The sequence below is a fragment of the Pristiophorus japonicus genome, chromosome 16 (genome assembly GCF_044704955.1).
Source record: "Pristiophorus japonicus isolate sPriJap1 chromosome 16, sPriJap1.hap1, whole genome shotgun sequence".
In the NCBI taxonomy this organism is placed as follows: domain Eukaryota; kingdom Metazoa; phylum Chordata; class Chondrichthyes; family Pristiophoridae; genus Pristiophorus; species Pristiophorus japonicus.
The window spans coordinates 20,679,013-20,704,960 of NC_091992.1; the positions used below are offsets into that span (position 1 = coordinate 20,679,013).

General features: G+C 40.2%; 1 protein-coding gene across 8 annotated transcripts in view; it reads right to left on the reverse strand.

The window, feature by feature from the left end:
- Positions 1 to 529: 529 nt before the first annotated feature.
- The window catches only part of git1 (G protein-coupled receptor kinase interacting ArfGAP 1), a 184,119-nt gene continuing 158,700 nt past the window's right edge, over positions 530 to 25,948 (reverse strand). For 7 of the 8 annotated variants that reach the window (XM_070857098.1, XM_070857094.1, XM_070857097.1 and 4 more), the window contains 6 exons: positions 21,316 to 21,534; positions 19,520 to 19,630; positions 11,706 to 11,782; positions 9,926 to 10,099; positions 7,791 to 7,854; positions 530 to 5,501 (listed from right to left, as the gene is read on the reverse strand). In XM_070857098.1, coding sequence (XP_070713199.1) covers positions 5,289 to 5,501; positions 7,791 to 7,854; positions 9,926 to 10,099; positions 11,706 to 11,782; positions 19,520 to 19,630; positions 21,316 to 21,534 — 858 coding nt within the window. In that variant the 3' untranslated portion in view covers positions 530 to 5,288. The remainder of the gene's footprint in view (positions 5,502 to 7,790; positions 7,855 to 9,925; positions 10,100 to 11,705; positions 11,783 to 19,519; positions 19,631 to 21,315; positions 21,535 to 25,948) is intronic. The other variant, XM_070857099.1, reaches the window with a different exon arrangement.

Consider the following 25,948-nt stretch of genomic DNA (forward strand, 5'->3'; position numbering starts at 1 on the left):
AAAGTGGGTTTGAACATTGACATGCACTTTGAAAATAAATTTCAAATATTCAGCTATTCACAGCAATATAAATCATCATAGGATCAAATGCCTAAATATCCTGCTTAAAAACATCAGAGTTTATGTTCAGAACTTTTCCATGAACATTCAAATATCAGCTCAAAGTCTAACACTAACATAACCAACTAGCCATGGTATATAGTTAAAAATGCTGGTTAAAGTGGAGTTACATGGGTATAGTTACATACCCAATAAATGTATCAGAAACCCATCTCAGCACATACAGATTCACTACGTGGATAATCAAATACCTTTTTACAATCTCAAAACTTTTATTCAAGACATTTCATCATTCTAATAGAAAATTGAGCTGTTCTTAACACCAACCTTCAAAATTTTTCTCAGATGAATGTAAGCTGCATACAGTAATTAGTGTACATTGTTTAGTATTTCTGCATATTCTACTTAAAGCCACTTCTGTTTGAACATTTTCAACCCATCAAATTAAGAATTGAGTATCCAACAAGCATTGTGCACAACTGAATGTATTTATTTCAATACAAATGTACAATAGATGAGTTTACAAGGAAGCCCACCACCACATTTCCACTACCAGCTACAATAGAGTGCATTTCTAAATGGAATTAGTCACAATTAGCATTCATTGCACAACAGAAACAATAAGCAGGTCAATGACTGTCCTTGTTAAATATAACTTTTAGCACTCAATTGTCCAAAAGTGCATGCTTAATACCAATTGTTTGAGTTATCAGACATTTGGATATTTAAAAAAAAAAACATTTTGTACCACACATTAGGGCTTAGTAATGGAATATATAAAATAACAGAGTGAGTTACAAGGCTGGACCCCCAGAGGAGTCTCTTCAGAAGGCATTCTAAAACTGTGAAATGCAGTTTATAAACAACATCTGAACCCAGAGGATTAGACTGTACCTGAACTCACTTGGTATTGGTTTCTTTTATAATATATACAACTTTTTTGTGTAAATGAAAAATTAATATTTTAAACTGCTATTGGTAGCGTTCCAGTGCCTCAGAGACATGTGCTGCAATGTTACAAGTAAGAATTCATCTCCTCTATGATGTTCCTGCTGTGTCACTAAAGAGTAACTTTTAGGAGATTAGAGAAAAATTCTACATGTCGGTATATATTGTGTGTTTTATACCATTGCCAAGGTGTAATACTGATTATACAATAGCCTTACTTGTAATACTTGGATGGATGGTAGACATCAATACAGCACACACTCCCTTCAGGAGTATTCTGATGTCACAATCAATGGCCTGCTTTGAATACCCTTTAAGACAAATGAGCCATTACTGCATTGAGAAATTGGGTTAATTTTGCTAGGATTTCCAATTTATTTTAAACACGAGTTTTATTTTAATGTGCATCATTTATTTAATACATTCTTCATTCCCAGAATACAGATATAAAACTTTATCTACTGCTTTTCTCTCTTGCTTTCCTCCACCCTCCCCTTCCACCCCCGCCCCCTCCTAAAAAGTCAGCAGTTATGGAATGGTAGGAGGGAATTCCAAGGCAGTAACAGTGGAGGTGCTCAGCTAATGTGGAGCGTAAACTTTGTGTGGTATGTACAAGTTATCAGCTGCTATCTGATCCCATTAATCACATTACTGCTTTTAGCTCCCTTGTTTTATAGATTTTCTTAATGAAAGGTGAACGTTCCCCTGGTGACGTACCAGTATTCAGAGCTGCCTCAAATCCTTATAAAGTGATGTCAGTGAGTATATAAAATCACTGCTTTCCTCAGTGAGATAAGGGGTTGTTACGTAGCATGTGATTCTAGTGTTATCTAAAGGGGCATACAGTTATTCATGTGAACAAGAGACCAATTTCATGCACCTCTGCAGCCAGAGGGTGCCAATATTAAAGAGGCCTGAGGAAATGAGTGCATGACACTAGTGAATCGCAGTTTGAATAGAAAATATATTTAACATCTTCCAAGTTTCTTTGACTTTGTTAGTTAACTCAATTTTTAAAAAAAGACTGCAAATCATTCTGCAGCTCCGGCCCCAGTGTGACTTATCTGTACTGCATCACTGTTAGTCCGGCTGCCAAACTTTCACCCCTGCAGGATGCATAGCTGCATACAACATTGGGAACTTACTGCTTGCTTAGTGCCCCTGTTCAACACAGGACAAGGAATAAATGAATCCATGCTGTCCAAAATGCATCTTATTTAATTCTATCTTTAAGGTTGCGACAGTGAAGATTTCTGAGCCTCAGTTCCAAAATGCGTCTGTGACTGTGGGAGGGATAATTTTTCCAGCAATGGATGCACTAAATAGTGTGTATTGCTTACAAATTGCGTCTGAAATTAGTTTGTTCCGCCAGAGTTAACTGTCCATTTGATAATCATTTTGCACCCAAACATATTTAAAAAAAAACATAAAATGGGTTAAGGCATTCTAAATAGTAATGTTCTGGAAGAAATCTATAGATTATATGAAACTTTCATTTCAAAATGCAGCATTTCATGACTTCTGTTGTAAACAAGACTTACAGAATCAAACAAAAATGGACTGGAGTGAAGGCGGACTGGAGCGATGGCAACGCTGTACAATATATCAACTGTCCATCGGATATTAGCGTTACAAACTAAAAAGAATCTGAATTGGGCAATAACGAGACGCAATCATGAATGTTTGCACAAGGCCATAATGTTTGAACTTTCCCCTTGGTGTTCGCAAATTTCCCAGCAGCAGTTTTCACATAAAGCAACAAAAGGCTGTTACACCAAGTTGAACCGTGCCATTTATTGTCATTTAATACCTTCCCAAGCCATTCTGAGCCAGCCTTTATAAATGCCCTCGGCCACAGTCTAAATATTACTGTATCGTGTCATGTTAAAAAGACATTTGAGACAGTACAGAAAAACAAAATTTAATTCCCTCTGACTGCCCTGTCTGTGTTGTGCCCTTCAACAGCTTTTTCCTAATTCTGTCGTTTCCTCATTGAACCAGTTTTATTGTAGTGTTCCTTTGTGTTTCACTGAATCTATGTAACAGACAGAGTCATCAACATATTTTACAATGTCAGTATATCTTTCAGTACTAAGGCTTCCAAAAAGCTCAGGCTTTGATGAGCACTTTATCAAATGAAGAACAAGTAAAAGGATTCACAACGCTTTTGTGTTCATTCAACCAATGATTTTGCCTTTTACACTTAACATAAGCTGAATTCAGCTACTGTATCTGCCTAGTGGTTTTGGTTACTCCAGTTACATAATTAACTTGTAAGATTAGAGTGATAAAAAGTCCTTGCATTTAACATTATTAAACTACGCACATTTACTAGTTTTGTTTTTATATACAAAACAGCACCCCAATACTGTATGCCTGGGACTTCAATTAAGGCTAGAAAAAATTTTTTAAAAAGCTGTGCAAGTGTGCATACCTCATATTACAGAAGAATCTCATTTATCCAAGTTTCTTCCAAGTTATGGACTGCAAAGTCCTTCCCTAATAACCATTCCCTTTGAATCAAATCAGTTTTCCGGCATTTGAAAAAAATTTGCGATTCCAATAACCCAATTTGATTTCTAGCTCCCCATTACCTTGTGGAGCAATTTCTCAACAACATTTTTCCTTCAAAATCTGATTTTTGTTAAGCTAGGCTCATAAAATAAACATCGCCACTTAACTACTCTGCACTCACAATTTTCCCAATACCACAAGTCCCATGGCTGTGGCTCACAACTGCATGGTAAGCAATTAGTTATCATAAGGATGTTGAAAAGATTAGATTATATCCCAATTCACAAACCTGCACTGCCCATGCCACTCAGAAATTAAAATCCTCTGCAGTACTATACAATGTCCCTTTCACTGTACAGTAACGAATGTCAAGTCACTGCAAGACAAATGTTGGAAATGGTGCTTTTTCCTCATTAAAAAAATGTTTTTTGGAATCAAACATATGGCCATTTAATTCTCATATATAAAAGAAAATGAAACAATGGATCTTCATTCTTAATTCAAGAGTGAGAATGAGTATCATAAAAATTGGACTTTAGTCATGCGTAGTAATGGTCAATCTTCTCAACTCATTCTAATAACATTTACCTTCAGCAGGCTGAACCATGAAGAATGCTGGAAAGTGAAAGTGCCCCCACTTTGTGTGTCCAAGGGTAACATGGAGCCATGTGTTTAAGGGACTATTGCTGCACCCATCAGTTACTGTAATATGGCCAAGAAAATATTGGTTTCTGGATTCAGTACTTGATGTACACTGGGTGTTAAGAGGATCGTGTTCAAACTTTTAAACTAGGAAGGACGTCCAATACAACTGATTGCTATCGTCAAGTAGCATTTAGAGCCAATGCACAGTAATTAATTCAGTAAACTATCAATGAACTTACACTCCTGCACAGATTCATGACTCTTGGACTGGTCAATGTGGAAAAATAGTGCTGCTAATAAAGCAAAGCGTGAAGACTACATTACTATGGGGTACAACTGTTCAACAAGATTCAACTGTTATAAGGCATACAATGCACAAAGATGCAATGGTACTGATGGTTGCCAGTTACAGTCACAGGTTCACAGTATTCTATACAAAAAAAGGCACCCCACTACAAGTGTTTTTTCCTAATCGTTTTTAGAACATCCATTGCTCTTCAGCCTCAGGTGATGGCAAAATGGAGCATCAGTGAGCAACCCATCGATAGTCCATATTAAACTTGGTGGTCTCATACAAGAACTATCAGCAATTTTCAAGTTGTGGCTTTACTGTCGAAATGATTTGCTTGCAGTTCATTTTCATACAACAGTTACTGGATGCATGAAGCCTTTGTTGCACTGAAATTTTACATCATAGGATCCACCAATAATGTAGCACTTAGTACGTTTGCAAAACAGCTTATTTGTAGAAGAGTCAAGAATTCCAGTGTAACATAACCCGATGGTCGAGAAAGTAAATATTCACATCTTGCCAAAATGTCAGAAGTCGAAGGTCATTGGCCATCACCACGTTGCGACTTTTTGCTTTGGCCGTGTCATTATATAGTGGTAGTAATTCTGGTTAACTATTACTGGTGAGTTCTACCACAAAATTGGAAGTTTAAACTTTCCAGAAGCCTTCATCTATTGTGAAAGCTGAAACAATCTATTGCAGAAAAAAAAATCCACAGTACTTGAATCAGAATATGTACAGGGATTTCAGTTTGCTTTTGAAGAAAGATGCATCTCTTTAGTCTCCCAAACGTACTCCAAAAAAGGAATGTGAATGAAGTGCTTTACCGTCATTGCTTTTTTTCCCGGGTTGTTATGGTAACCAGTTGCTTGGCTGCCTTGGCAATGTCATAGGCACACTGGATGACTTGCTGCGTGAGCAACTGAATGTCAACAGGCGCGCCCGGCTCCGGTGGAATTGTTTTCCTGCACTCACATTGCAGTCGGAAGGCACTCGCATTTAGCAATCTCAAAGAGCACCGAACTGTGTCCAGGGCGGGTTTCTGATCATTAAAAATTATACATACAAGTTAGAAAACTCTAAAGTGCAACACACGCAGTATCTTCAGAGCCTCACGTTTGCAAACCTAAATTTTCCTCATTGAGCCAGAACAAATGACTTGCCTTTTACACTTAACATAAGCTAAATCCAGCTACTGAATTTGCCCCTGTGCGGTCATGTTTTGATTACTCCAGTTACATAATTAATTTGTAAGATTACAGAGTACCAAAAAGTCCTCGAGTTTAACATTATTAAACTACATACATTTAGTTTATAGTGCTCCTGCTTCTCTCAGCTCCACATTCAGATAAGTCGCGTACCTTCACGGTTGGCAGGCAAGCCTGAGGCTTGGGGTCCTTGAGTGTAGCCAGTGATGGCGCTGGCTGCCGCAGGGCAAACTAAGAAGAACGTAACTTAAGAAATAGGAGCAGAGAGTAGGCCATACGGCCCCTTGAGCCTGCTCCGCCATTTAATACGATCATGGCTGATCCAATCATGGACTCAGGTCCACTTCCCTGCCCGCTCTTGGATAAGGAACCCCAAACAGGCATTAGGCTATATGCAAAAGGACCAACGTCTGCTTCAGGCGTGAGTAAAGGACGTCTCTTGTTTACCTTTACCCAATATGGCGGGCAGCGCACTTACAGCCGGAAATGTTCGCACACTTCCTGCCTGCCATTTTGTGGTCTTAGTAGTCCAGAGTAGCACCTGAAAAGAAGAGCGCTGCATGGACCAATTTCTAGGCCCAAGTGTCTTCAAGTGAAGTGGGGTTAAACTGTGTGTGTGGGGGGTTAATTTTAAAGTCATATATTTTGCCCTCATTTTTATACATTAGCATTATAAATTCCTTGGTCAACATATATAATGTAAACTGATGTGAACTTGTTGTGCCCAAGTGCTTCCAGTGGCGGGAGGGTGTAATTACAGCTGGACAAGTTTACAATAGGCAGTTTCCATTTTAAATGTGGACATAGGAATTTATAATGGAAAAAGTTGACAGGAAATGCACGCATACTTATTTAAAAAATATATATTGTATATAGATATAGATCCCTTAACATTAAGTTTAATGACAGCTTGGCCGAGTTGGTAGTGTTCCCACCTAAGCCATATGGCTTTGGGTTCAAGCGCCTCTCCCAGTCTGGAGCACGCAATTTAGGCCGACCGAGTGAGTTCTGCATTGTTTGGCTCTAAATGGAGGCCATGTCTACCTATTGAGGTAGATACAATACATCCCATGGCTCTATTTGAATAGCAGCTCTGGCCAACATTCCTCATTTAACCAATGCCACCAAAAAACAGATTAACTGACTATTCATCTCATTTGTTGTTTGTGGAACCTTGCGGTGTACAAATTGGCATCCTCTTTTGCCTACATAACACAGTGACACACTTCAAAAAATAGTATTTAATTTTCTATCAAGTTTTTTGGGGTGTTTGGAGGATTTAAAACGTTTTTTTTTTTTTTTTTTTTTAGAGTTTTGTAAGGAACTGACACACCTCAACCATCTGATGCAACTGAGGTCAATAAAACACTGCAGCAGCTCACCTATACTGAGGAAGTTCATTACTTGATTAAAGTGCAAGCAGGTTAAATGAGAGAATTCAAAACCGTAAAATATCATATTATAAATATTTCTGCTAAAGCCTGGAGGGTAAAGAGAGAATAGTATTCTCTGCAGTAATGAATATTACTCCATCAGAACTCTCGACAGGTATACCAAAGCACTTGTATTTTCCCCAAAATATGACTTTTGGATTTGATTTCCTAAATCCCTGTTCCATTCCTTAAGCGATGCATGGGAGGCGGGATTTTTACCCCCTAAGGTCAGGTGGCTTGGGGTTGGGGGGCGGGGGAGGATAGTGGGGAGTTAAAAAAAAATGTGAATTCTGAAACCTGATCACAGCCCGCCTCCTTCCAGTTTTAACGGAGCCTAGTCGGGGATGGGTGGATCAGGGGTCGAGGCGGGTGATCAACTCAGTGGGCGAGTCGGTCAGTAAAATCTTGAGGCTGCATGCCTCCATTTTAACTGCATTTTTATTTCTAAACCCATGGAGGCCGGGTTCCCTGGGGCTCAGGAATCTTGGCAGGTCAAAGGAGGCGAGAAGGGCCGGATCTATGAGGTAGGTGCATTTACAACACTGCTTGTGGGCCAGGAGGAGCAGGAGCATTTCCTCCAGGCACAACAAACAAACCTCTTTACAGACACCATGATCAGACCCCGCGACATCCTACTCTCCCACCATCTCCTCCCGCCCCGTCTTCAATGATCATGCAATGAAGGCTTACCTTCGGAAAGAGAGAAGCCATTTCAGTGACTGCAGAGTGAATCTTTTCAGAACATGGCACAAAACTGTTGATAAAATAGATAGCAGATTAGGATTCATTCACTGACCTACATCAGAATAGTTGGGACACTAACATACCATTTATCTTAACTTAATTTACATTTCTACAAGAGCACAGATACAGTAGTCTCAAAGTGCTTAGCAACAGGAGGACAAAATAATATACAACAAGCAGGAGGACAAAAGGGAACATTTGGAGAGGGTTTGGATTGAGGGAAACCAAAGTCACAGTTGAAGAGAAGGGTTTTGTGATGGCTTTTAAAATCAGGCAAAAAGGCATCAAGACAGAGGGAACTGAACAGGTAGTTCCAGCAGCCTCAAGCTTGGTGGCTAAACAAGCGATAACCAATGGCAGAATGAAGGGAGTGGGTGTCGAGAAGAAAATCTGTCAGGAAAGCAAGGCAGAAGGAGAGTAACTAAGGTAGGATGGGACAAAGCCAGGCCATGGAGGGTTGATGAGAACTCTGAAGTCAACTGGCTGGAGTATGGGAAGCCAGTGGAGTTGAGAGGGTGGTGGGGAAGTGGGATTTTTGCAGGCGCGTACACAGGCTGCAATGATTTGATGGAGTTAAAACTCACTGAAGATTGAGGCTGGAAGCCCAGCTATGGGAGGATTCGAGAAGTCAAACATCAAGGCAATGAAGGATGGAGTAAAGATAGAGGCTGGCAATGTTAAAGAAGTGGATGAAAACTATGGGAAGAGCAGATGTAGGGGAAGGAAGCTTGTGATTGAGTAGTATATTGAAGTGCCATTTTTCCTGACCCAGCCTGAAGTATAGCCAGGGAGATTGTTGGGATCATGGCCAGAAGGTATTGAAGGCAGCCAAAAAGAATTGCTTCGGTTTTAGAAACATTGAACTAGAATAAATTTTGGCTCATCGGCTCTTGATGGTGGATAAAGAGTTGGAGTGTAACAACAAGTTCTTGAATCATGGAAGAGGTAGAGTGATGGCACTGGATATCACCAGTACCGCTGCAAGTTAACCCCTTGGTTACTGACGATTTTACCACGGGTTAGGATATTGACTCTGAACAAGGAGGGGACCAAGGATGGATCGGAGGCCCATCAGAGGTTCCCATACAAGCTGAGAAACCATTAGAGGGAATGATGTGCCAACTTTGTGTTGGTATGAGCACAACCAAATGAGACCAGTGCCATTGAGGCAGTTGCAGAAATACTGGGAGAGAACGGAAAAATTAAGGAAACAGGGAGCTCTCAAAGGGTTCGAGAGAGACAGAAAGCCACAGATGTTTGTGAGTTTGACCAATATTGTCTCAGTGCTGCAAGTGATGCAGAAGCCAGATTGCAAGGTCTTGACTAAGGAGTGGTTAGATATTAGTTGCAGTCTGATGGCTGATTTATTACTGTATAGTTACGGTTAGCAGGGAAAGAGCTGTTTTAAGCTACTGAAACTCTTAAATATGCCATGAATAGAAAAATATTCAACTAAATAAAGCATTGTGCCCTAGAGATTGTTGGATTATTTTATCTGTCTGGTTGTCAGTACAGCCAAATGACAGCTTTTGCAATATATTCTTGAATCATTTGTAACTCATACGGGTCTGCCATGGCTCTGTTGCTGGCACCCTTGCCTTGGAGTCAGTAGATTGTGGGTTCAAGTCCCACTCCAGAGACTTGAACACAAAAGCTAGGCTGACACTTCAGTGCAGCACTGAGGGGATGCTGCACTGTGAGGTGTCGCCTTTCGGATGAGACGTTATCCGAGGCCCCGTCTGCTCTCAGGTGGACATAAAAGATCCACTTGGCACTATTTCAAAGAAGAGCAGGGGAATTATCCCCGGTGTCCTGGCCAATATTTATCCTCAATCAACATTACAAAAACAGATTATCTGCTCATTATCATATTGCTGCTTGTGGCAGCTTGCTGAGCGCAAATTGGCTGCAACGTTTCCTGCATTACAACAGTGACTACACTTCAAAGTACTTCATTGACTATAAAGTGCTTTGGGATGTCCCGAGGTCGTGAAAGGCGCTATATAAATGCACCTTTTTTTTCCCTTTTTAACCTACAGCTTACACCAGTTGATGCTAGTTTTAGTGATTTCCAAACTAACCTTTCATGCTTACACTCCTGTGCTGCTCGAAGAAGCTCCTGGATGTTTTTGGTGACCTGTTCTGTTTTAAGGATTACATCCTCAGTACTGGGAAGGCTTGGATCTAACTCTCCCTCGTGCTCGTCATACTCTAGATGGAGATCATCATCCCTTCCCATCTTCCCATCAGCGATACTATTAAGGGAAAATAAGAGTGACCATAAACACAACATAGTAGAATAGCAACCAAAATAGTGCCTACAGTGAGTTTTCAGCACATCACCACGTGCATATAGAAATCAGATGCCTGAAAGTGTGTTACAAGGCTGTAACCAGATTGAGGGTTCAGATCACACCATAAATGGCATTGAGTCACCTGAACCCCAAAAGGCCTAGGCTGTAGCATTTAATAGGTGGTGGTTGCAAGCTGTTGGGTGAGCGAGTACATACACGAGCAAGTGTCAATGACCAGAGACTTCTGGATACCTCAGTTTAAATATAAGAAAGCTGCAAAGATGTGAAGAAGTTCATCTTGCACTGGCAAATTTATACTTGCCTTCATCAGTCAGGAACTGGTCGATGCTAGAATTTCCAGAAAATAATCAATTACTTTGCATTCTTATAATTGTGTCTACCAAGAAGTCTTGTAGTTCAACACGGAAGCAGTATAGTCACTGTGTAATGTTATTTCAGGTTTGCACATAGGAGTGCTTGACTAGTTTGGCGGCAAATATGCCAGCCTGTACAAATATTAATAGAAAGAATATTTAAATAATATAAAGCCAGACAATAGTCTGCAGATCACGAGTGCGCTGGAGCACCATTGGGCACTGTGAGTTGCATTTCTAAAGTACAACTCTACCTGCATAAATAAAATACATAACTTATGACTGTACCCGTGTCAATTAGGTAGAAAGGATCATTTGAACAATCTGAAGAGCATTTTGGTAGCAATCTAATAAAAATTAGGATTCCCCAATAAGTAGATAAATGAATCAAATGGTATGGCAATGAACCACAAGGATCAGGTACAAAGACTGGCCTATGCTGCTGTTGCTGATCACAGCAGCCAAGACAGCAGTGGGAGCACTACAATTTTCCTCGGTCTTCCTGTGCTTTGGCAAAGTTACGGTGAGAATAATCGAAATAAAAATCAGCGACCCAGAGACTCCTGCTCTAGACTATGATGCTTTCTACAGTTAACCTCGCAGAGTTCACTACCTAGACTTACATATGAAAGAAGGCTATTGTGGAGAGGTATCCTGTGACAATAATGGAACAACACTTGCATGAGTCACTATCTTCAGGAAAGGAGTGTAGAAAATTGGAAAGGTTACACACTAAAAACTGAGGTGGTGCATGTATAAATCTAATTTTAAAACTTCTAGATATACAAGGGCTTTGATAACTCGATAGAAACCAACTGTGTTATTGCTTCTTCCACAATGGATACTATAATACAACAGTAGAGGACTGCAACACTGGTGTCCATCTCTATTGCTTCAGTCATGTTCTGTTATGCAGAATTAAAGTAAACACCTAGAACATGACAGACAGAAGCATATAGGAACAATTGTTAAAACAGAAAAGACTAGCACATCTCCATTATCAACACAAGAATTGTCATGGTATGATCTCAATTCTGAGATCAAATACCAATATTTGCAGAGACAGCATTATGATAAAAACAAACCATCAAAATCCGATTCAGAGAATAACTCCAGAATGTACAAGATGCAGAAATTCTGCCATGTTGAGTACTACTAAACATAACCACAATCTCCAATCAAGTTTTTCTCACCCCAGTGGTAGCTCATTAGTCTGGGTATTGTCATAATCACTGTCTGTTCCACTGCCACGTTTGTCTAGTTTAGACACCTGCAAGTGAAAACAAAATGTGAGCACAGCAAAACGATATGCAGATACCTAGGCAGCATTGTTAAAGCAATTGTGCAATAGTAATTATTGCAAGAACATTGCAGGCAGATAAGTGGGAGGGGTTACCTCAATTCTCCATGAGAAACATGAAAGCAACTTTGAGAATAACTATGTCAAATCAAATTCACTGTTCAGTGATGGAAATTTGGCATCAAAGTTTTATAATTTTGAGTTTTGATCATGAAGTGATTAAAGAGCAAATAATTTTGTTTGCACAAGATAAAAAGCAGTTCAGATAATTTTAAGCTTTCCAGGTACTTAAAAGGAGGAAGGACAGGGTGGTTTTGAAAGTGGTGGTCTCCAATTCTTTCCCATAAACACAGTTAGTGTTTTTAATAAATAAGCAGAACTCGCATTTTAAGAAAAGTTCGCCCCCATTCATAATGTTCTGTTGTACCACGCGCCCTAAATCGGAATTGACATTGCCATTGGGCCCATAAACATTCTAATTCTGTATCAGCCATTACTTTAAGTACAGAAATTGTAGAACTTGATGTGGTACAAACTCTAAAAGGTACATCATCTATTCCATTACTTGGAGTAGGGACCTTCCTCTTCCTTCGACTGCATTCCCATTAAATTCCTGATCGTGTAACTTGCTTTCTGGGGGCTCAATTTTCCCCAATTATCTGTGCCGTTTTTTTGGCGTGCACCGTTTATTTTTGAGTAAATTAAAATCTCCAAGTTTCCGTGCTAGCGTAATTCACTTAGATAAGATTCTTTTAGGCTACGATTTAAAAAAATCTCATTGGGGGCGTAACCTGCCACCCGCGCCAATTCTGGCCATTTACGCAAGTTTGTCCAACTCCGATTTATTCCAATTTTTCTTAAGACTGTATATGTAAAGGAAAAACCTTCGGGGCAGTTGACAAAATCAGCGCAGGTAAGAGAATCAGCACAGAAGATCCAGCTCTATGGCTGGGACAGCAGCAGCAGAGAGGGTGGGGGGGGGGGGATGGGGAAAGAAAGGAGAGAGGGGAGAGGGGGGAGGGAGGCCTTTCGGCCAGGGTTAGGAGCGGCACCCGGCACGGGAGGGTGGCCTTTCGGCCAGGGTTAGGAGCAGCACCTAGCACTGACAGGGGAGGGAGGCCTTTCGGCCAGGGTTAGGAGTGGCACTGGGAGTGGGGGGGGGGGGGCGGGGGGAGAAGAGGGGAAGGGGGAATAGACTTTTGGCATAAACTCTAATAATTTCATGCTGGTAAGCTGCTGCAATGTGCAAAGTGCGTGTGCAGGTTGCTGTGAGCTGGCCACAATGTCTTGTATGTTTCACTTTCCAGCTCAGCCCGCAGTGTGTCCCTCGTTACCCTGGCAACCCAATTTTTTTGGCGCAGATCTTAGGCTCCACCTCCAAAGCTAAAGGACAGGTTACATGGCGCCAAAATCAACAATTCAAACGGGAAAAGTTGGATTTTTTTTGCCGTTGAGCCCTAAAAAAACAGGCGTAACTCTTTAAATACGCCAAAAAACGGCATTGGGGAAAATTGAGCCCTGGGTACCTATTTTAGGCAATATTATAAATAGTTCCCTCTCCTCAAGCATTGTTCTTTTACCTTTCAACACAGTCATCACCCCCTCAACAAAAAAAAACACCCTCACTAATTACTGACCTGTCTCCAACCTCCCTTTCCTCATACCTTAATCTGAAACTAGATTGCCGAGGAGCTTAACTCAATACAACTTTGGCATACTTAGGGCCCAAGTTTCCACATGATTTGCGCCTGATTTTTAGGAGCAACTGGTGGAGAACGGACTATCTTAGAAATCGCAATTCTCCACATTTTTTTTTCTGCAGTTCTAGTCAGGTAGAACAGTTCCACTTTGGAACAGAATTTTTTTCTTCAAAAGGGGGCGTGTCCGGCCACTGACGCCTGATTTCAAAGTTTCCACAGTGAAAACGTACTCCAAACTAACTTAGAATGGAGCAAGTGAAGATTTTTGTAGAACTGAAAAAACCTTGTCTACACATTAAAAAATCAGGCGCAGGTTACAAATTATTCGTCCAGAACAAGGTATGGGGGGGGGGGGGGGGGGGGGGGAAGGGAAGTCATTAAATTCTATAATAAATCCTTATTTATACTTCTACAAATATTATACAAATAAATCCAACCTGAATAAACATTTATAAGCAAAGAAAAGATGAAATAAACCATCTTCCTACCTGTGTGAAAGTGCTTCAGCCAGGGAGAATGCTGCAGGCATTCGTTCCCGCGGGGGGGGGGAAGGGGGAGGAGAAAGCCGTTCGTTCCCGCGGGGGGAGGTAGGAGAAAGCCGTTCGTTCCCGCGGGGGGGGGGGGGGGGGGGAAAGAAGAGAGGAGAAAGCCGTTCGTTCCCGACGGCGGGCGGGGAAGGGGAGGGAAACGGCTGCCTCAACTTTCTGAGGCTTCCTGCAGCCTTCTCACTGCTGCAAGAAGCCTCAGTGCTGATGGCAATGTGCTTTTATTAAAAATGTTCAAAAATTAAACAACTACAAAGAACTACAAAAATGGCCGAGTGCCAATGTTGCCTTCACACTGCGCGTGCGCGAACGCTTCAACGCGCACACGCAGGGTTGCCGGCAGGAAAAAAACTAATTTAAATGGTACCCGCCCCCTCCCACTTACAAAATCGGCGCAAGTGTAGGCTCCGCCCCCCTGGGCGCCGCGCCAAACAGACAAGGAGCTGCAGGGCGCTCCAGAATCGCGCGTTTTTCTTCCGGCGCCGTTTTAGGCGCGAAAAACGGGCACCCAGCTCGGAGGGGCGCCCGTTTTTTATCGTGTGGAAACTTGGGCCCCAAGTGTTTCCATTGTAAATAGCCACAATCAAATTGCTAGAATGAACACAAAAAAGGCAAACCATTTTTTCACCGTGTTACCTAGGTCACTAGGTTTGAACCCTTTCACCAGACATTACTCAGAAAGACTCAGTATTTTTATGCTTTTTTTTGTAAAAACATTTTCAAATGCCTAATTGGAGAATTCATTAAACTATTAACATTCTCAAAGTTAATTTCATCATTTAATGAAATTATAACCAGGCACTGTGCAAAAACAAAAAGTTAAAACACAAGGTTTCTCTGAATTGGATATCGGTTCACATTTAATAGCAAAATTTGTAAAATCTTATAGAAACCATTACAAAATATTATCAGGAAAAACCATAATCTGCAGATTATGAGTTCAATATTAAAAATCAGAATCTCAGAGGTTCAAAGAGATTGCTATACCAAGTCAAAGAAATATCATTCCAAGTCTTCAGATTCTCATTGCAACACCAGTTCATATCAATGGGACCACTACATAAATTAATGGGCACATATCACAGAGCACTCGCTCTAGCCCAGAACACAAGCTGATAGGTACACTGGCTTGCTTGGACAGGTGGGGCACTCAGACAGGGGTTTTGTAGATTCTCTCACCACCTGCCAATTATATACTTCCTTAATTTCAAAAGGGAAATATTATTTTCAATATGCTTTTTATAAGGGATTAAAAGTGCTATTTGTCAAGCTGCAGCATTTGCATTTCATAGAATCCTTCACACAATGGTGTGGACCCAATCAAGTATAGAGAGTTTACAAATTTTGCTATGGAAACCTGGACTAGATATGACTTCAGAACATTCATTTCTAACTGCATTTTTGAATGATTGTTTTAATTTGTAACAGTTCTAACCCAGTAAGAATACCCTAGAAATACACATTAAATTCACAGGTTAGTAAAGTGACTTAAAGATGGTTCTGAAACACAAGACTTGTTGAACCTTTTGAATGTTCTGAATCACAGGTTTTTTTTTTACAATTAGATCCTTTTTGGCATACACATTGAAGAACAATTCATATATTTTCAACTTCACAACCCCTTGCCCCGCACCCAAAGAGTCAGCAGTTATGGGGTTAACAGAAAAGGAAAAGTAGTAAAAGTGCATGCGTTTTGCAGAAGAGATTAAGCTTTTTTTTTTATACCTATGCTACGGCAGATGGTTCCAATATATCACAGTTTTCCTGTTTCAAAGGCATCTTTTTGATGCTGCATAATTGGTGGTGTGCAGATTTGAACATTTTCCTTTTTTCTCATTATTAAAATCACTGCGGTGGCGGGGGGGGGGCGCGTTGTGTAGATTCTCTCACCACCTGCCAATTATATATTTTCTTAATTTCAAAAGGGAGAGATCACTTTCAATATAGTGTTTTTATAAGGGATTAAAAGTGCTTTTTGTGAAGTACAAATCTGCCAACTGTAGCATTAGCATTTCATAGAATCCTTTGCACAATGGTATGGACCCGACCAAGTATTAAAATCTAAACTTAAAACCAAGTGCTTTGTCTTCACCGCTGCAGTTTCATAATGAAAAGCCAGAGTGGTCTCAAATAACATGTCCAAGTCATAATGTGTTTTGATTGTACTATTAGTTTGGATATCCAAGATGGAAAAGTCCATATATGGATTGAGTGGGAAGGGAGAGAAAGGAAGAAACAAAACTCCAAATTCTCAAGCTAACCCAGCTTCCTGATAATATTCAAAGTAATGCATTTGGAAATGGACATATACTGTATGGCTACAAGCAAATCAGTAATTATTACACAGAATATTTTTTTTTAAACTGAAAACTACAAAACTTCTCCAAATCTTAAAGATTTGCTGAAATTTAACTTTGGATGGAAGACAGATGATGTCTCCCGAACATCGGTCCAAAAATTAGGAAAATGGACCACACACCTTTAAAAGTGCACATAACACACATATGGAATTCAGCTTATTAATGCAGCTTCACATAAAGGGGAGATTGTGAATTGGAATGGTTTGTCAAATATTTCTGTTAGATAGCTTCCAAGCAGACTAATCATGAACACTGATTATTACCAACGTAATGTTGTCCATAGCTATTCAAGAGTAGCTTTCATTTTCTAATTCAATTTTTTTCAGCTTCCTGCAAGAATAGTAAACTTGTCCCCTTAACTGTTGAGCTCAATACATTTTACATTTATTTTATGTCAATTGTAAGACTTCATTAAACTAATAACTGGAGGTTTATGAATGTATTAATTGATTATACTAACTATACTGACATACAAGGTAGTACATGCACTCCTTTAGAATACAGTTGGCCAAGACTGCAGTGGATTCAAGTACAAACTTGGAAAAAAAGCATGACTCTGAACCAGCCCCCATCCAGATTCTCTTTGTTGCCCTCATCTATAATCTGAACACTACGAGAAAGGAGAGGACATCAAACAGACACCAAATCCTGAATCAAGCAACCTTGCAAGCAAGGGTTAACAATGATTATCCTGAACGGTGAGATCTCGGAACCATCTGCCATTAAGTGGGATACCCTCTTCATGCAGTTTTCTAATGATAAAAGATTCCACTTTTACTTTAACAACTTTGAGAATTACGAGAACAGTTCTGCACGTTCCTTTGTGAAAATCTACTGGAATTTGGACTCAGTTTTTGTAAATCTAAACGGGATACAAGTAGTTGAAGGAAAGACAACTACCTGTACTAACTGCTATTAAATCAGTTAAAAAAAAATGACAGTTACATTTTATAGGCAACAAAAAAAAGAAAGCCAGTCACAGGAAAAAGCATTTTAAGAATACAAAGACGCCCCTAGTTTCTGTGGGCAAGAGCAACAGAGTTCTTGAATATTTTCCCTCAATTGTTTTTACCCACTGCTGATTTTGCTCTGCAAAGTTACCATTGATCTCCTCCCACCCCCCCAAAGACATTTTATAAATTAGGCTATAAAACAAACAGATGTTCCAAGTTTTATAATGCTTCAGTTAATAGTTTCCATACCTGCTATTAAAACAAAACACAATTTATTAGCTGCTTTTATTTAAATTTACAAAACCTGTGTCTCAATATGACTGAAAGGTGAAGGAAGAAAAGCAGTACTCAAAGGGTTAATATATGGAGAAACAGAAGTAGTCAGGGGAAACCAAGAAAGAGATGGAATACTTGAATGGCAATGGCCTTGCTCGCTAAATATATAGTCACTGAAGACCATTATACCATTCAAGAGGGTAAAGATGTTAAGAATATCAAAAGGGAAGCAGTAGCTAGATGGGCAGTGTTGATGGTAACAGCTCAGAAACAGGGGCTCATCTTTTGGAATGCCTCACAAACACACTGCATACCCATTTCAATTCACCCTATTCTTTTTCCCATCATGTTTCATTATGCAGCTTTTTCCAGGACAGCTGTAAACAATCCTCATTTTCCCTTCAGATGACATCTGCACCAGATACTTCTTGTTTTTAAAGAGGAATGTTACAGAAAAAAAATCACTAGCGAGTACACTACAAAATAACTTATGAAAAAAATTAACTTCCATGCTTATCTATGCGATTTATTCAAAAAAATGAATGCAGCAATGTGTTATATTCCATTTTTTTTCAAGTTATGTAAACATTAATAATGTAGCATGCAGATCAGTGACTAAAGAGAACTCTTCCATCTCCTCAGTATGTAGGGATATATGGCAACAGGAGTCGGCCATTCAGCTCCTCGAGTCTGTTCCGCCATTCTATTCATTTTTTCATTGTTTCATTATGTAGCTTTTTCCAGCTGTACCTCAATTCCAAAGGCGGATCTGTATCTCGATTCCATTTACCCGCCTTTGCTCCCAATCTTTTGATACCCTTACCTAACAAAAATCTATCGATCTGTTTTAAAAATGTTAGTTCACCCCACATCCACAGCCTTTTTCAGGGGTGAAAGGGAAAGAGTTCCAAATTTCCCCTACCTTTTGTTTAAAAATGTTCTTACTGATTTCACTTCTAAAAGGCCTAGCTTTATTTTAAAGATTATGCCTTGTTCTGTATTCCTCTGTCAACTAAATAGTTTATCTGTCTAAAATAGAATTGAGGTTATTTCACACTGAGGAGCAATTTTGAAGATATTGGAAAACAAAACTGTATTGATTTCTCTATCAGAAACTAGTCAAGTTAATAGGCAAATTAACTTGCCTATTAAGTGAAATTGGCATGAAATGGCAGGATTATCTTTTGGAAAACAAACCATATACCTGTACTTATTTTTTCAATGTTTGGCCCTGCATACCATTTTAGCAAAGAGATAAGGACAGCATTTTCTGGGTCATGTTCAGTGATGTACAGCAAGTATAAAGCTCTGGGGTTCTTTTTCAAGTGATGAAGTTTGCATTTTTTACTGTGTCATCTACTAAGTTGATCTAATGCCACTGTAATACTACATTCTGTGTTCAGCCCAACTTGACAATGTAATACGGTTCTGTGACAAATTGTTGACTATATAAATTCTATTATAACACACTGGAGGGTCTGCAAATGGTGGATTTCCATATGTCCTTTGGTGAGGAAGCTAGCACTACATGATGAGTCAAATTGTTCCTTCTGTATCAACCTTTCTATGGTAAATTAACAATTACAATTGTGGTATGAGAACAGACCATGGCTACATTCATGAGCCTGTCTACATTGCACTGAAGCTTGCTTGCAATGTAGTTTCACTTTTGATTATTTGGTTCATTCCAAAATTTAAGAAAAATATTGTTTGAAAGTTGTTTTGACATATTCAACTAGGCATTCCAAAAAAAGAACCTCCCATCTTTGAAGGGAAAAGGGAAGCAAAGATTATAGAAGGAACAAAATCCATGCAAAAGCCATGGACACAAGAGCCTAGAACACTTGCTGGAATCCTTTCTGCCCCTTCTTACTTGAGCCCAACTGAGATGGTACTTAACCACGGATCTGCCGCAGTCCTGTGAACAGGAGTGCAGCGGAGAGAAGGGAAAGGGTACAGAGGTCACGGAGACACCCCTGCGAATCTGTAACATGGAAGGGACAGTGTAAACAATGGCATGCACATAGACATTAATGAACTTTCAAAAATAAACCATGCATGTAACTTGTTATAGACAAATATTGGTTAAACAGTCTCATGCTGACAAAGTCAAATAAAAGCAGAGTCATCTTGTGTCAGATCTACTGGTAGATTGTGAATTGTTAATGTAACGTGCATATTGAATTAATGAAACAAAATAGCACAAACGAAGCAACATTCACATAAAATCGTGAAATGAACCAATGTGATTTCTCTTATTTAACTATTCTCAAAAATAATGTTCACTAAACAATTATACAATAGATCAATTAATTTAAATTCTCATGATTCATGGAATTAAGCTTGTTCATTTTTCTAGATGCTCTAGAGTCATGAGCAACTATCAGATAAAAATGCTTTAAAAAAAACTTTGATCTATTTGAAAGTGTTGGCACATATCTATAACCTGTATGTGCAAATTTCACATCTGAAATACATGGTTTTGAACAAATCTTTTTTTTTTTAAAGACAGCGCAATTTGACTCAAGCTCTCTATACATACATACACACACACAAAAAAAATATTTGTGCGCCCACAGTATCCAGTTCTCAGTGAAAATTTTGTTCCCTCATTTCAATGACTGGATCAGTCCCAGTGACCATCTCTCATAACTACTCATTATCTCCATGACAGATTCCACAAGATTTCATTCCAGTCACTAGATGGGGTAGGACCATAATGTACATGTCCAAATATGGTACGATAATTAGTGACACTTGATGGGAATTGGGCTTTGTTTATATCCCAAATTTAGAACATTTTATTCTTCCTCGAGCCAGTTGGGGGAGGGCCGTGCTAATTCAATGATTTCAGACAGAACCTTTCATAATTACACCCGTCTCCAACTCTGAGTCAACCCAGTACTAGGGGACTGCCCAATTGCAAGATCTTAAAATTTGAAAAAGTAACTGAAGTTATTTAACTGAAAAAGAAGTTTCATTAAGCCATTTAATCTCACCAACTTGAGACAGTTAAATCCATAGCTAAGTTGATTTAGGGCAGTGACTTTTAACATGAAAACAGAAGTGATACAAAAATTAATCTGTACCTGATGACACTGCATAAATTCAAAGTTACATGGAATATATTTTCATTTTAGAGTTTTAAGATCGCTAAAATCAGGAAGGACTCTATACTGCAAATTGAGCACAAAAGTTATGACAAAGCAACTGCATGTCTGCTTTGTGATCGCTCAGTGTCACAAATCTCTGCACATCTGTGTCGTGAATAACTGGTGGAGTTACATTTCTCGCATCTGTATTAGCTGTGGCTATTTTATCATACAAATGGGGGTTTTACACAAAACTGAATTCTGAGTACAAATTGCCTAATAGGATATACGAATACAGCAGCATCTTAATATTTAGTACATTGGAATCAAACTCTACACTGCAGTTAGGGTAAGAAGAAAAAACATCAATGAATACAAAAAAATATTTTTCTCCCATCAAAATTTGGAGCCTGGAAAACGAGACACGGTGGGGGGGATTACTGCACAACTGTTTTACAGGACATTGGTCCTAAACTAAACAGCTTTGTTAATACTGATTAAGTAGTACAACAAGCTAGAAAAGGTCAATGCACTTTTAAGTTTGAAATGAAATCCATTTCGCAAAGCATTAACTCACATTGCAATCCAAAGGCTGAAGTCTTGTGGCAATGTCATCGGTAGTTTGTCCAAAAGATTTCTGCCCAGATCTGGTTTCGTACATGGAAACGGCTTGTCGATCACGCCGACTTGCACTTGCAAGGGGTGCAAGGTCCTGGCGGTCACTGGTAGCTGGTGATGGATGCAGATTAGGAGTTTGTTGTTTCATTTGTGCATTCTCCGTCTGCAGTTTGTTAATCTGAAATGAAATGAGAGAGATCCACAACATCTTAAAATAGTAATTTAATATCTATTAAGGACCCATCTTCATTTTGTTATTGCATAATTTAAACATTTTCTTTATTAAAAATTACTGACAGCAATACAGAAAATAGGAGGGTGTCGAGGTCTAGGATTCAGTACTTGAGATGACTAAATTGTTACTGAATAATTATTTTACATTTCGTACCCATATTCCCATTGTTAGCAATCAATGATTACTAAATATTAGTGGTTTTGTACAAATATATATTTATTTCATAACCATTATTATTTGCCCAGTCCAACAAGCCAAATAGGCTAGGGTGCCTGAAACCATCTGAAGAAAGCGAGGGCAGTGCAGTATGGCAGGACACAGTTATGCATCCTCAATTTCCCACATGGCAAATTCCCATGAGGTCTTTGCAGGCAAGAAATCAAATAAAATTGGCCATCACTGCCGACTTTGTAACAGCTGATTCCAGCATGATCTTGACAGAAGACGTAGAGCAGATTGACTATTCAGGAAATCGTTTTGTTCAAAACACAGAAGGAAGCCATTTGGCCCTGAACTCTGAAATAGCTATATATACTTAGTCCCAGTCCTCTGCCCTTTTCTCACGCCATTTAAAATTTTTCTTTTTCAAATATTTTTATCCATTTCCCTTTTAAAAGCTGTTATGCATTCAGTTTCTATCACAAAATAACTAACTAAAAAATAGAACGTCCAAAAGAGAATGTGCAGTAAAACAGACAGGAAAGGATTAAATTACTAGAACTGAAATCAGATTACTGACTTGCTAAAATATTGGGCCCAAGTTTCGAGCCGCGCCTAGAACGGCGCAGTCCTGACCTGGATGCCCGTTTTTCGAGCCACAAAGTGCGCCTAAAAAAACCTTCCGTATTCTCCACCTCCCTGCAGGTCCTCTGGCCCTCGGCGCAGCGCAGCAGGAGCTGTAGGGGGCGGAGCCAGGTCTCTGCGCTGAAAACAGTGCCGGGACCTCTGCACATGCGCGCTACAGTGGGCACGCAAGTGCAGTAGCTCCAGGCGCCCGAAACTGTGTGGGAGGGGCCGAAGCACGCAGCCCCTAGCCCTGGCCGAATGGCCTCACTGGGGCTGCGTGAATAAGGCTCCTCCCATGGCCAGCTCCTGCTTCCTCCCGACCCGACACCCGCTCCCCCTGCCCCCACACCGGACCCGCTCCCCCTGCCCCCGACACCCGGTCCCCCTGCCCCCGGACCCGACACCCCCCCGGACCGGACCCGACACCACCCACCCGCCTCCGGACGAGATCCGACCTGACCTCCCTCCCCCCGACCTGACCTCCCTCTCCCTCTCCAACCCGAACCGACCTCCCTCCCACCACCCCCCCGACCCAACGCCATCTACCTGTAAATCTGGTGCTGGGGACGGGCCCTGGCCCGTTCAGCCTCCCACCCCCAATCTCCTTCCCCCCCACCCCCCCCAATCTCCTTTCCCCCCTTCTCCCCTTTATCCCCTTCGCTCCCCCCCTCCTCTCGCTGTCAGAAACACAGACACTGACAGACAGAGAATGAGAGACACAGACAGACAGAGAGATAGAGACACTGAGACACACACTGAGGGAGGCATCCCAGCACGCTGTTGGAAAGCTCCCGGTGCTGCAGTCGGTAAGTAGAAAATGTTTTATTTATTGATTTAAAAAAAAAAATTATTTATTAATTTTTTTTGATTGATTTATTGGTTGATTTATTGATGTATTTATCATTTATTATTGATGATGGCTCTTTATTTGTAAAATTGAAGTGTTTAATGTTTGTAAACTTCCCTTTAAACACCACCCCCCCATTCCCTACGCCTGATTTTCTAAAGTGTAGATAAGGTTTTTTCGAGCGTACAAAAATCTTCACTTACTCCATTCTAAGTTAGTTTGGAGTAAGTTTTCACTCACGAAACTTTGAAATCAGGCGTAAGTGGCCGGACACGCCCCCTTTTGAAAAAAAAATTCTGTTCCAAAGTGAAACTGTTCTAACTGACTAGAACTGGAGCAAACTAAATGACGAGAATTCCGATTTCTAAGATACTCCGTTCTACACCAGTTGCTCCTAAAAATCAGGAGCAAATCATGTGGAAACTTGGGGCCATTAAGTCTATTTATCAAGGCTAACCACACCTGGGTTAGACGTGGTGTCTGTTTATTTGGATGTTACACATTTTCTGCTGATGCTCGGAACTATTTAAAACTTGCAAGAAGTTAAACAAGTCTATAGTGACATAAATAAACGTGCTGTACAAAAAAAGGAGTTGGACGGCCTAACAGAAACAAACAATTTGGTGCTGAAACCAGGACAAATTCAATCCCAAGTTACTAGCACAAGCAGCATTAGTGTTCCTGCGTAAATATTCTTTGCTGTTAAGTTGACTTAATACTTTAATGTGGCATAGCTCCCCAACAAATTTAAATTTTACACCCAAGCTTAGAGATTGCACGACCAAATTCTCCAAAGTGAACATTAACTTTGAGTAATGATTTGAAAGTCCATGGACCACAGTCACCCATTTTTTTGACAGAAGGTTTCAAGATTCATTATTTAACATAACTTACCACAGCTTCCTTGGCAGCACCTCCCAAACTCGCGACTTCTACCATCTAGAGGGACAAGGGCAGCAGGTGCATGGGAACACCATCACCTGCAAGTTCCCCTCCAAGTTGCACACAATCCTGACCAGGAAATATATCGCTGTTCCTTCATCGTCGCTGGGTCAAAATCCTGGAACTCCCTCCCTAACGGCACTGTGGGACTACCTTCACCACAAGGACTGCAGCGGTTCAAGGCAGTGGCTCACCACCCACCTTTTAAATGCAAGTCTTTCTTTCTTTCAAGGGCAATCAGAGATGGACAATAAATGCTGGCCTTGCCAGCGACGCCCACATCCCAGAATGAATTTTTAAAAACTAACAGTAGTTTTGTTAAATAGTAACAAGCAAATGCAAATTATTCTGTAGTGCTGGCAGATACTATGCAAATACTGCAATAACACTTAAAATGACCAATGATGTCCTTGGATGACATGTTGCCATGTTTGTAAACCCAGTCGTGTGAAAAGTCATGAGGTGCACTCATTTACACCGTCATATTGCTGACTGCAACGCCAACTACATAAAAAAAAAGTAGATATGGTATGATACCTGATGGCCAAATTGCTGGCCTGAGGTAGTACATTTTTGCATCAAACTGCTACACAAACACAGTTCGCTTAAAAATACTCTCCACAATGTAGTCAAAATACTCCTTTTAGGGCAATGTCATAATAGTAAAAGCTACAGTATGGCAATAAGAAAAAAAAGACTTGCATTTATATAGCGCCTTTCACCACTAGCAGATGACTCAATGTGCTTTACAGCCAATGAAGTACTTTTGAAGTGTAGTCACTGTTGGAATGTGGGAAACACGGCAGCCAATTTGCGCACAGCAAGCTCCCACAAACAGCTATGTGATAACGACCAGATAAACTGTTTTTGTTATGTTGGTCGAGGGATAGATATTGGCCAGGACACCGGGGATAACTCCCCTGTTCTTCTTAGAAATAGTGCCAGGGGATCTTTTACGTCCACCTGAGGGGGCAGACGGGGCCTCGGTTTAACGTCTCATTTGAAAGATGGCATCTCTGTCAGTGCAACACTCCCTCAGCACTGCACTGGAGTGTCAGCCTAGATTTAGGTGGGACATGAACCCACAACCTTCTGAATCAGAAGCGAGTGTGCTACCCACTGAGCCACAGCTGACACATTGCGCGACATCATCTCAAACATCCAGCCCAGTAGGCAACTCGGGGATCAGTAATGTTGCGTTGCTTCCAGTCAAATAGCTGGGAACAACTAATCTCTCAGATAAAAGACAATTGCCTGTATTTTTGATACTATTAGTAGATTTGTGCCAGTAAGATTTAGCGTCCGAGACCAGGTTGCTCTTGTTGAAAACACTGTGCACTGCAGTCTGCCATGACTGAGTATACCCTTTCGCACATGCACAATGGTGCTTGTATTTTACAGTAAACAGGAGCATTTAGCAATGTTGCAAAGGTAACATTGTTGGCATAAATGGGAGTCGGTGGGATTATTTTAACAGTTCAATCATATCAACCCGATGAGTATAGCAAAAGCTAATAAAAGCACAACTGACTAATCTACATTACATAAAAACAGATTCCCTTAAGGACATGCAACAACAACTTTTATTTATAATGCTCTAAAAATAGTGGTGCATTGCACTTTTATATAAAAAGTGAATTTGTCTAATCTTCCACAACAACGGAACATAGTATTACAAGATGAAAACTTCAAAGTTCATCGCTAACACCATCTTTCTCCAACTGGTGGAAATGGAAAAATGTCCAGAGTCCTTCATAAGAACATAAGAAATAGGGGCAGGAG